The sequence below is a fragment of the Nannobrachium achirus genome, assembly GCF_963921795.1.
Source record: "Nannobrachium achirus genome assembly, chromosome: 6".
Classification (NCBI taxonomy): domain Eukaryota; kingdom Metazoa; phylum Chordata; class Actinopteri; order Myctophiformes; family Myctophidae; genus Nannobrachium; species Nannobrachium achirus.
The window spans coordinates 47,595,822-47,608,895 of NC_137815.1; the positions used below are offsets into that span (position 1 = coordinate 47,595,822).

The 13,074-nt window shown below is 42.3% G+C and overlaps 1 protein-coding gene across 1 annotated transcript in view; it reads right to left on the bottom strand.

Moving 5' to 3' along the window:
- The window catches only part of atp2b4 (ATPase plasma membrane Ca2+ transporting 4), a 144,005-nt gene that overhangs the window by 22,727 nt on the left and 108,204 nt on the right, over positions 1 to 13,074 (bottom strand). The window contains exons 12-17 of the mRNA XM_080728761.1: positions 12,517 to 12,754; positions 8,933 to 9,112; positions 8,218 to 8,305; positions 4,924 to 5,030; positions 2,639 to 2,830; positions 1,596 to 1,809 (exon numbers count right to left, since the gene is read on the bottom strand). Coding sequence (XP_080584887.1) covers positions 1,596 to 1,809; positions 2,639 to 2,830; positions 4,924 to 5,030; positions 8,218 to 8,305; positions 8,933 to 9,112; positions 12,517 to 12,754 — 1,019 coding nt within the window. The remainder of the gene's footprint in view (positions 1 to 1,595; positions 1,810 to 2,638; positions 2,831 to 4,923; positions 5,031 to 8,217; positions 8,306 to 8,932; positions 9,113 to 12,516; positions 12,755 to 13,074) is intronic.

The window sequence follows — 13,074 nt, forward strand, 5'->3', positions numbered from 1 at the left end:
ATAGATCGCCTTTCAACATTTGAAGATGCATTTTATTAATTAATTCATATAATCGATTACTTTGATAAACTGTTGCACCGCTATTCCACATAGTAACCGACTGAGCCATGAGGGTGGCCCTCACATTTCAGTTTTAAGGGGTGCTTATGCTGATAAATAATAAATAATGTCATACATAATTGTACGTGGCCAGGTTGTTCAACAGGTTGCACTGTTGAACATTCATAGCACTAAGCAGGAGTTGAATATATTACATTTTTAATGCTCCAGATGGCCTTTCAAGAATTTCAGAATGCAATCATTAGGCCCATAAGCAGCATCTCCCCAATACAAATAAATGCTCTTTAGACCAACAATCTGAAAAGAGAGCTATGGTGGTTCTATGGCTTCAGGGGACTCGTATTTTCAAACGTCGGTTGTGACCTAGGCAACGCCGTTGCTGATTGGATGTTGTTCCAACTAATCAGAGTAGGGTTAGGGTAGCTACGTCATCAGCCAGCCAATACACACTGGTGTATTTGTCCCGCACACCAATAAGAAGCCACAAAGGTGTCCAGCTGTGTTCTATGTCCCACCTCCCCTTGAAGATAGGAGGCTTTCCAGACTGAGAAGCGAAGTGACAAAACAGATCCACAGAACATAGCGTAGCAGGCTGGCACCCAGGCTAGGTTAAGATAGTCATTGAAGGTGCCATTTGGAAGTCCACTTGAGTCCAAAATATGTTTTTTCTTTTTTTTAACTTTTTCTGAGATTTTTCTTTCAACCTTCTGATTATTGCTTTTTGGCACAGGACTTCAGGCATCCCCTATTTCGCATTTTACCTACCTTTTTCCAATGACAATATACATTTGTGTGAGTGAGTGAGTGAGCGAGCGTGCGTGCGCGCGCGTTTGAAACCTTGACAGAAACGTGGCTTTCATGGTGGTGAATGTGATGGTTAGAGGTAAACTAACCTAGGTGTGCGGTTTGTAGTCCCGCTGACTTTGGTGACCTCATGGCCTGGTAGTGAACTTTCATACAACTGATAGTTCCCTTCCGGTCATGGATTAGGATCGGCTGAGCCGTGTCCAAAGCCGTTGTAAAAATGTGTTCTAAAATCACTATAAGCTATGGCCTTTTGGAGCTTATTCCCGTATTAACTCATCCTCTATAGACCAGTGGTTCTCAACCTTGTCTGGGATCAGGGTCAACTTAAATATCTTGAAAGCAATCACCATCTGACCACTTAAAGCATATTAAAATATATATATATATTGTATATAAATATAGGCCCATAATACATTTTATACAGGTTTAGGCCTGTATAAAATGTTATAAAACAAACAACTAATGCTGCTATATCAGTGTTTCTCAAACTTTGTCATGTCAAGGACCCCCAAAACTATATGTATTTGGCCGCGGACCCCATCTAAAAAAAAAAAAAAATGTTCACTCTAAATTTGGGTCTTAAGCTAGATGCAGAATAGACACACATGTACAGTATTGACACTTCCCGGAGGACGTGGCAACACAATATGCTAGCCTACCATCAGTGCTACTACACCCAACCTCCCCTAATGCCATGTCCTGCTCTAGTGCCTGTCATTTAGCCTTACCGGCAAAGAGGAGGGTGAAGATGATGACGAGCTGGTAGACGGCGTGGCCCAGGATGTTCTTCATCATGGTGCGGGAGATGAGAGGCTTGTTGCGGCCGTAGGGCTTGCGCAGGAGCAGGGACTCGGTGGGGGGTTCGGTGGCCAGCGCCAGGGAGGCCAGGGTGTCCATGATGAGGTTGACCCACAACATCTGCACCGCTTTCAGGGGAGAGTCCTGGAGGGAGGGGAGGGGCAGTGAGACTAAGGTAACACAGCACTCTGGGCACGACATGCGCCTTGTTCTAACGCAAGTGGCGGAAACAAAAATAGACTGTAGCTCTTAACAGGTGTAACTTTGTCCAAATCCATGTTTTGTTTGGATAATGTAGATTTTTTCTTTCCCCAGCAGGGAATATGTTTGCAGGAACACCGCATTGTGAAAAAAAGACAACTTTGGGTAAAATGCAGCGCTACCTCCTAGAACACCCTCTGCCTCATATCGTGCCCAGGCTTTTCTTTCCGCAGATGAGTAAAGCCTGGCTACGTGAGGTTAGTAACACAGTGGTTCTCAAACTTTTAAATGTCAAATTCTCCCCTTAACTCTGACAGTACACAAATGGAACCAAATGGAACAGTCAGGGTCCATTTGGTTCCATGTGTATACTGTCAGAGTTACAGACTTGTAAGGGACTTGTACGGCCCAATTTTGAACCCCTTTAAAGGAACACAGAATCCTCTTTGAGAACCACCAAGGTAACATAATGGTACAAACACACTCGGTTGTTTGAAATGTATGCAATAACAAACAGTCTACATATGAATACTGTATAAACAGAATGTGGATACAGTGTACAATATTGGTGTATTCAGAGTTCTCTCAAGAAGTGGTTGCTATTTTGTACTGCAGGCAGGTTATGAGACATTTCTGGATTCTGCCTACAGCCCCTAGTTATACATAGTTGGGTGACAGTGTCATAGGGGGGGAAAAAAGAAAAAAAGACCAAGCTTGCGACAGGTTGTCAGCTTGTAGATCTGCTATTTTGGGTTATATATATTATGCATACCTGTGTGATACAGGCACCGGTAAAGGCCACAATGACGGCCACAACATTGACAGTGAGCTGGAACTGGAGGAACTTGGAGATGCTGTCGTAGACGTTTCGCCCCCACATGACGGCTTTGACAATGCTGGTGAAGTTATCGTCTGTCAGAATGATGTCCGAGGCTTCCTTGGCTACATCTGTACCAGCGATACCCTGACGAGAGGACGGAAGCAGAGCTGTGATGATGACCCTGGAAAAGTAGAATGTGCTTTTCCCTTCCTGAGTTGCTATCATATGACTACGAATCAGAAGGCTGCATTATTTGACAGGTTATTCACGGCTGGGTTTGTTTTTTAACGCACAAATTACATTCACCCATGTGGGTTTGATAAGAGGAACTGTAATGCTGACTGACGCGGCTTAATATTAAATTATTGTCTACAATTGTCACATTTGTAAGAAGGGGGTTGGTAATAGAGTGAAGTTGGGAACAAACTGTGGTTGTGGTAAATCCTCAGAATCATCATCACTGTTCACTAAACGTGAGTTTTACAGTACATTTTTATTTGCTCCATCTTTTGCCTCCTTAATATTCCATATCCTATGAGTTCTGCATACGTTTTATCCACCAAATGTGGGTAAAACAGAACCATGCACATTAAATGCACCGCGATGAAAACAACAAGCGCATGACTTCCACTGATGGGACACACAGCGTTGTTGGTTTACGGGAGAGCGCTTGTTTCGTTTCACTCAACATCCATGCATACTTCCTTCATTTAGCAGTGAGTTGCGTGCCCTGCGACAAACTACTGACAACGTGCTCATGAGCAAGACTATACTCTAGACCTTCAGATGTTCCAGTATGTCGTCAGTGGTCAAACAGCGGAGGAAAACGGCGCGCGTGCTGAACAAAAAGTGTTATCTGAGTTGAAAATTGAATGGAGGGTGTCAGAAATAATCTCTGTTGATGGGAATTGATTTGGGCTCAAATGAATCAGCTATTTGGGATAAACAATGTGCCACTGGCTCACATTAATGGCTGCTGGATCTGGCTGGCTCAATCAGACGAGATTCAATTTTAAAAACACAGGGTGGACTCAGGCCATTCATGCCTTGTGTTTCCTGGGAACTGAAATTCAGGACTCTTGATATTTAGCTTCTTTCTCATCCTCACTCATAGGATTCAGTTGGTTTAGGGAGGCAAGCCTTGTAGCTTCACTATGTTCAATATTCTTCTCCCTCCCCCCTTTTCTTTTCTTTATCCATCTATATCTACACACATCTCCCTCTCTATCTCGACCAGCTGTCTCCGTGCTGCAAATTTGGGCCAACTCATACCCTGGGCTATATCATTATATTATTATCCTCTCCATTTTCAACTAAACTGCTTTTAGGTTAGACTCTCAACCTCCATCAAGCTGTTTATCTCATGCAAAGTGAGCAGTGGAGTCTGGTGACGGGCAGTAGTGTAAACAGTGATGCAGTGGTAGCCATTTCTGTCTGTCCCTTCCTGACCTCCCAGCCAGGGCTTGCATAACAGCTACAGCGACTGCTCTAACCATCTAGCCACTGCCGCCGATTAGATGTGCAAGTCTCTCTCCCCCCTCTCCCTCTCTCACACATGGTATGTGTCTTGCTGAGCAGCTCCTAACGCCATTAGTCTCTCTCCTCCGTGGCTAATGCGTCCCTCTCCTGTGGGCTCATTTATTCACAGCCAGTTGCCCTAGCCGCAGGGTCTCCCAGTTAGCCCAGCAGGGGCAGGATGAGGGTGCACCCCCTGTCGTTTGCCACTTTAAGTCAATGAAAATAGAACAGCAACTTTTGGCGTGGGTGAAAATTGGATATGTTGCACAGGGACTGCAGTCAAAGTCACTGTAAAAAAGATCCATGCAGGCTACACAAGATCATACGATACAAGGTTTACTCTTTAATACAGGAAGGCACAAACTCTTGTACTGCACAAGGCAATGCAGTACTCCAGCATAAACATACAGTAATCACTGTGCTCAAAAGCCAACTCATTCAAGGTCAACTTTTGTTGATTTATTCTGTTACACTGCCATCTTAATTTAATGAGGGAGCTGCCATTAATTTGGCGACTTATCAGGGATGAGATTAGTATATAGTAATAGTACTAGGCTACAATTACTTTTAGATGGCGGCAATAGAAATATAATTACATTGTTAGTCTCTCGCTAACACGACTTTGCTGAGAAAATAACCTTGGCAAAATGGATGGCATGGAAACAGTCATGGAATCAATTTAATGGGAAATACGGTTGAAACTTCAAAAAGGTAGTTACCATGGCAAATCCAACATCAGCCTTCTTGAGGGCAGGGCCATCGTTAGTGCCATCTCCTGTTACAGCCACCACCTGCCGTGTTTCCAAAACACAGCTGTCAATGATACCTGAGTTAGAAAACAAAGACATGGAATCCCATTAGTTCTTTAGTGAACCCCGTTTCGAAAAGGTTCTAGCACAGGACAAATGGATAAATCAACACTGAGGATTTTACTGTACGATAGGAAAGGAAGATTTTTTTTCTGCCTATTTGGATACATTTTCCACAAAATAAGCTGGCTTCAAGACGAGAGGAGGGGGGGGGGGGGGCTGTGACTATTCTGTACGTAGTGAGCATACTCGTACTAAGCTGTTTGTTCTAAGGTAACTAATTGCCTCAAAATACCCCCTCAGACGACAACAATCTACAGTACCCACTCAGTATACAATCTGTAGTCAAAACCCAATCAGACTACAATCTACAGTACCCCCACTCATTCTACAGTCTGCGGTCAATACCCACTCAGACTGCAATCTAAAGTCAGTGCTCCCTCAGGGTACTATTTGTCACAGTAAGCCCATAAGTTGCCCACTGCATTTAACCCACCCTAACTCTTAGGAGCAGCTATCAACATAGTGCCTGTGGAGCATTTAGTGTTGTGCTTAGGGACACTGAAACATAGACCAGGGCCGGGAAGCGAACCGTGGATCTTCTGATTCCCAGATGGCCGGGTCATACAAAGACTCTGAAAAATGGGACCCAGTGCCTCCCTGCTTGGCACTCAGCATCAAGGGTTGGATTGGAGATAAGTCCCTGTGACATACTAGCGTCATGCCCAGGGGGCGTACTTGTGCATCAAGCTGCCTCACGCTACAGAAACAGGAGATGGGCTCGACAAGGCTTACTTATATCTATAGATATCTGTATCTATTTAGCTATGGCCGCCCCACCTGCTACCAGTCAACAGTACAGCTTTGATATTTCAGTTAATGAAAATGTTCTACTTTTGACATTTATTAATTTTACTGTACACTCTAAAAATGGTTCTCTGTTGAGCTGTTTGTTATATTTTAATTATTTACTTTATAAAAAAGAATCGCTAAATAAATAAAGTCAATATTATAGTTGTGCTTCGATTTTGAGGGACTTTTGGGCGATATTCGAAGTTGATGAGGAGAGGAAGGTAATTAGAGACTTTTATCAACTTTTTCTAGATCTGTCTCCTAACAATTCCATATATATAAAGGAAAAATGGGAAGACGAATTGGGTATAGACATACCATCAGATAAATGGGAAGAGATATGCAGTGAAGCACACACTAACTAATTCGAATACTTGAGGGAATTCAAATGGAACGTGATAACTAGATTTTTTAGGACGCCGGTGATTGTGGCTAAAATGGGACCGACTCATTCTAATAGGTGCTGGAGAGACTGCGGGGCACATATTGGTAACCACACTCATATATTTTGGACCTGTCCCAAATTAAGACTATTTTGGAAGGAGATCTCTGAGGCACTGAAGGAAGTCTTTGGTCAAGCTTTTGATGTAGATCCCATGGTAATGTTGTTGGGAATGGTACCTGAGGGAATAGAGGGCAGAGCCAAAATATATTTACTCCATATACTACTCACAGCGGCCATAAAATGTACTACAATTAAGTGGTTGAAACCGGACCCACCAACATACAACATGTGGGTGGTTAAGGTACGTGAAATTTATCAAGTGGAACAAATCACTTACGCCTTAAGACTTCAATCGGACTTGTTCTTTAAAAGATGGACTCCAGCTACACCAATTTTGATGGATCAAATATAAATGTTTTGATTTCTCATTCTGCCCCAGCTCTTTCAATACCTTCCCACTTAGACTCTCTCTCCTCTGCCATATTCACATAGAATTCACATAGAACACACTATTCTACTGTATTATCTATTTCTAATGTGCGTTTTTCGAATGTGCTTTTTGTTTGTTTGTTTGTTTTGCTTTTTTTGCCAAATAATCTCTATTTTTTTTTCTACAAGTGGTATACAGCTGACAAATGTGTAAGGGGAAAAAAAACAAAAAAAAAAACAGTTGTGAAAATATGTTTGTTATATTTGTACAAGTTGCCTAAACTGAAATAAAAACAAAGTTAAAGAAAAAAAAGAAAAAGAAAAAAAAGAGCAGATCTACAAGCATACAAGTTGTGATGCAACGCATTGTGAGCTTATAGATTGGCTATTTCCACAACTCTTGCATGACACTGCTGTAAAACAAACAACTGGGGCAAAACAAACACAGTTGAAGCATGCAGATAACCCCCCTGGTGTATAAGGCCCCAAAGGCTGGAGAGTGTCTTCATTTTGCTGTCTGAATGGATACATTTAATCTATGGAAATCTAAAACCAGCACCAGCAGCCAATAGTGGTGCCTGTGGTTACTGTTGATGTAGATATGCTTTGTCTTCGTAATCATGCCTGGAACTTGGCAGAGTCATGTTGATCACATTCTGCAAAAGAGTGATTGACTTTTTCTCCCCAACACTGTTAACTCGTAAATGAGTCTGCATTTCTTCTATGCTATAGCGCCTTTGTCTAAAGTGCTCTACAAGGTGTTACTACTGTACAATCACCCATTCACATTCACTCTCCCATGACAGCATCAACCTTCAGTGTCTTGCTCAAGGAAATGTAACCCATTTAGGCGTAGAATTATTGAATGCTTTAACCAGTGAAGAATAACAGATATACAAGCTCACAGCGCGCTGCGAGCTTGTAGATCTGCTATTTTTGAAAAAGTCGTGAAAATGAGTGCAAATCTTTGAATATATGTATTTTCAAAGCGAACGTTTGTAACTCACATTTTGCTTCTGGGTGGGTGGTCCCTGGAACTAAATACTTTGAGATGGGCGTCCATATAATTTTGGGGGTCCTTCACATGAAAAGGTTTGAGAACCACTGACATAGTAGTCTCTCAAGAACAGACTAACTGAGCTCCACTGATAAGTGAAAAGGACCTTATATTTGACGATGGCTAACCAGATTGCTGACATAGAAACATAGGTTTTTCAAAAAAATCTTATAAGGATTCAAAAGACACTAATAGATTTTTCAAAAATAGCAGATCTACAAGCTCGCTGTGAGCTTGTATATCTGCTATTTTTCAATAGTTAAAGCATAAAATAATGATACACAATAATGTGTACCCGTTCTAAATGGGTTAAACAACGCCAGGAGGGGCCGGGATCAAACCAGGAACTCTCTGGTTCCCAAACATCTGCTCTACCTCCTGAACCAGTGCCACCCCTTCAATCACAATTAGATCAACTTACCCTTGACAAGTGTGTGTTTGTCCGTTGGGGAGGAGCGAGCCAGCACGCGTAGCTTCGGCCAAACCTTATCCAGACGCTCTTGTTCCACCTGGAGTATGAAATATCAACATCAGATAAAGTCCATTATGCGCTTCCACCTTGTTTACTTGAATTCTTCTTTTTCCTTTCCAAAATAAATGTCCCACTCCCTGCAATAGTTGTCACAGTGGTAGTTATTGTACTTGAGTTAACAATAGATCACATTTTAAAACAGGAAGTGCCGGTCCCGACTAAAGTCGGGATTTCAAATCCGACCCTCGAGTGCTTTTCCCGACACAAGGGTATAACGTTTCCTTCTGTAAACCGTAGAACGCGGTCTGTGGCACTGATGCAAAAACTCAAAGTCCCATAATCCTTCGGGAGAAGTACTCGTCCGGAATGCAATGGATTGCTGTGAAGGAAAATGGATTTAACTCCTAATCCATCTCCAGATCACGTTCTTGTTTAAAACAAGCCTTTCTCTACGGACCATAAAGCACGGATGGCCGCCGTTGTAATTTGAAAGAAAACACTACCACTGCGACCGAGTGGAAGAAAACGGATTACATTTGGACCAGTGGTGCGTTCAAGGAGCCTCGGAAATAAGCAGAATCTACGGAATTAATCAATTATATACCGGGCAATAGATGTGTTAATGTGAGCATTACAGTGATTTTGAATAATGTCCAGCACTCACCTCTCCCTGGTCGTTACGGATCAGCTGGTTAAACTCTTTGCCTTCCAAACACAGGAAGTCTTCACCAGGCAGCAGGATGCCACACTTGGTTGCAATGGCACGGGCAGTATTGATGTTGTCTCCAGTCACCATGCGCACAGTGATTCCGGCACGCTGACACTTTTTAATAGCCTCTGGTACCTGGAAAAGTGTAAATAAATTAATTAACGTCCAAGAATGGAAATGAGTGACCAGTCAAACTACATTTTAGATTAAAAAAATAAATAAATTACAAAGCAGTTGGCAGTTTACGCCAGTCTTTTGAGTTAGACAAACAGTAGGCTAGGAAAGCTTGCCCAATTCCTCTAAAGATCTGAAAGATGTGAGATGATCTGTCAAGCTTCAAGTCAGAATTTAATTCCAATAAAAGCTGGTTTGACACATTTGTATTTATTGTTTATAGTTTTGTTTATTATTTTTAGAATCAATATGCAATTTTATTATAATAATCGAGTCAATAATTGACTAGCCAAAGTGCTTTGAGTCATTCCGTTTAGACATACATTTATTTTGTGCATTGTAAGCACAAGGGATGTGATTGAGGAAACAAAAGTGCAAGATGTTTGACTCAAGGGTCACAAACCTCTTGAGGAGAAATTATTGCAAAGCCTCGTTTCAAAAAACAATGAAAACTACCTTTGATATCTCTGCTGTGTGTGAACAATTGGCTTTGCAATAGTGTATAAACGCAACCTCGCTGGCATGAATGTTGTGATCACTGCTGTTATGTATACTTAATTATTTTCTCTGAAAATATATTCGATAGTATAATATAGGAAAAAAAAGACATTAGTGGTATGAGATTTATTACATTACCACATTCGGCTAGTTTCAAAGCCGTGTATACTTCCTGAGTAGGCTACACGTAAATGCATTACACATCATGTATGAATCTAGCATTAGAGATTGTGCTTCTCTTAAGGAGAATTCCCTGTGGAATTCCCTGATACTCTGATGGCAGTCTCTGCCCTGACCTCTAGACCCACTGTGTGTGGTACAGGGAATACATGGGGTGTTATTGGCGTGTGGTACAACGCGAGGTTTCCTAAAATTAACCTCTCTCCGCTGTGCGGAGTCACTCCTCATTAGAGTGATCTGATTACTTATTTATAGATCATTTGGAGCCCTGGCATGGTGGATGCTTTGCAATGCATAAACATATCCCTGGATATCCCTGAATACACATACAGTACAAATACACATACAGGAGGAGAGAATAACACGTATAATGGCCAAACTGTATTTATCCAAGAAAACCAGCACAGGTCAGGTATCCGTCTTATTAATCTGAATATTTAAACCATAGAAGTACATTTCCCATCCATTATGAAACATATAGCCTAAAGGCAATTTCACATGAATGCAGAATAAAACATAAGGCATATTTATACAAGTAGCTATACTGTAGTAGGCTATACACTACAGCATGGCACTAGGCTAGCTCTTAATTAGACACTTTCTTAGACATTTTCAGTGGAAAAAGTAGAGGTAAGCATTTGCAAGTACATAATAACTGTCTTTACAGTAACTAATTGAAGGCTAAATATCTAAATAGTTAATACTGCACATTAATAATACATTTTATTTATATTGCACTTTACATTTGAAACAAACCTCAAAGTGCTAGAAAGGTTTATATCAGTGGTTCCCAAAGCCTGTGATCCAAAAGAAAAATGAGACATTTGCCCGGGACCCAAACTAGTGAAAATAGTAGATCTACAAGCTCACAACGCGTCGCTTCGTGCTGCATTGTGAGCTTGTAGATTGCCTATTTTCACTACAATATTTGTGTTCCAATTTATGGAATTTCTTTGATCTTTCTTTGATTTCTTCATGAAAGTACTGAAATAAAATCATTACATTTTGTTTTTAATACATGACATTTTTAGCTTATTGGGGAATATTTATTGAAAATGTTTTGAAACAATAATAATTAAAAACGAATTGTAGTACACATAATAAAGGGACCCATACAAATGTGTCCGCGACCCACAAATGGGTCCCCCTGGTTTATATAGCTTTGAACACATTACACATTTATCAGATGCGTAATCTGACATTCAACTGCCCTTTCGACCCAATTGGGAGTTAAGAGTGAACCCCACTGTCTTTGAAGCTATTTTCAACCTCTCTCTTATGCACCATACCATCTTCTCCTGACATTAACAGCTGTAATGACTCTTAACTCATTAAAAGCCAACCCCGCGATGTCGCGGGAAAAGTAATAGAGTATCTATAGTGCCATCCACGCGATGTCGCGGGAAAAGTAATATATTACTGTAACGGCGAGTAAAAATACCTAGTACAATGGCCGACGCTCCGGAGACGAAATCCGCGCTGATTTGTCATCATCACGGCTCCACGAGCACACAATAGTCATCCCATAACATTGAGGTGGACGGCCGATCTCATCTTTAATGTCCATTATCTCAAAACTACACTTTAGAAGCTAGGATGGAGGCAGATGCTCGCTTATTTTACACAGTTATAAAAGCTCCCGGTCGGCCATTACACAACTCCACGTGGACACGCATCGGTTCCGGCGCACGATCCGATGACGTCAGACCGGAAGTACTTCCGGTCTAGACTTCTGGCCTTCAAAATAAGACAGCGGCCGTTAATGGGGCCGGGAGGGGGCACTCTGGACCCCCTAATCCGTTAATGTCCTGGGCTCAGAATGAGTTAATATGTCACCTGTGACCCACTGGGGACTGGTAGGAAATATTCAATATGATCAGCTTAGCAGGTCACAGCATACAAAATGTATATCCTACTATGAGGGCAACTATAATATAGTCATTATAGGGGCCTATAGAAGAGCAAATGCTGCTATGTACACTGCCACATTTAAATGGCACCACCAATCAGTGAGCAAAGATGTTGAGGCAAGAATGTTATGCCACAAACTATGATAACTCTGGATTTCAGGCACCTGATCATTTACATTTATCCATAACCAGTAAGACTCCCTAATCGGGAGATAAGCGACCGTAGGTGGCTTATCTCCACAAATAGGGCAAAAATGTGTTTTTCCAAAATCTTCCTGATCCATGTTGATGACATGAGTGTAGACATGCTGTGTAGTGATATTCGTGATTTTAGGGCAAAAACTGTAGGAGCAGTGTCCAAAAATGTGTTTTAAAAATCGGCCTGAAGGTGGCGCTAGAATAGGGCCATGTGAGAAATGAGGGGTGGGGTCTCCGCGTTGCCTTGGCGGACGAATAGGTACCGGCCCCGGCTCTCCCGGACGCTCCTAGCCCGAGTTACGGCATTTTATGTGCGCTGCAGTGGCAGGGGGTCCTCCACTGGGGGCGCCACCACTTTTGCATCCGTTCTGGAGCACCAGGAGTCGGTGGTCCCCGGGAAATCCCCGTGAGCAGCCCCGTTGGGGTGGTCATTTGGTCATTTTTGCACATTTGTTCATTTTTTACATCTGGGGGTCCCTGGGGCTCCGGGGGTCTGGCATGGATCGGGTCAACGGGTGCTGAGATATAAGCAGGGAAAAAGTGTGACGATAAGACCTAGGGGTCAACCCTGCCACCTACCTCGGGCCGCACAGGGTCTTCGATGCCGACAACGGCGATGCAGGTGAGTTCATTGAGGATGTCGTTCTCGGCGTCCCAGTCTGGCTCACCAGCTTCAGCAGGGAAGTCCCTGTAGGCAACACAGATGGTCCTCAGCCCGTCACAGGCCATGGGCTCAATCACTTTACGCACCATCTCATCACGATCCTTAGGCTTGAAGATCCGTGGATGACCCTGGGTGTCCAGAATACGGGAACATCTAAGACAAGAAGGAGGAAGAAAAAAAAGAAGAAGAAAAAAAGACCCATATAATTTGCTGTACGACAAACAGTGGAAATCATATAACAAATAGGAAAATAAGCTCTAAAACAGGGGTCAGCAACCTTTTTGAAATGCCATGTTTTTATGTTCTAGATAGTCAGTCTACAAGCTCACAATGGTAAATGGTGCATTTATATAGCGCCTTAATCCAAGGCGCTTTACAGAGATTGTGCATTACATTCACCCATTCATTCATACACCAAAGGCTCTTGCTCAAAGACACTTCGACAGTAACTCTGGGGGAGCCCCGGATCGAAC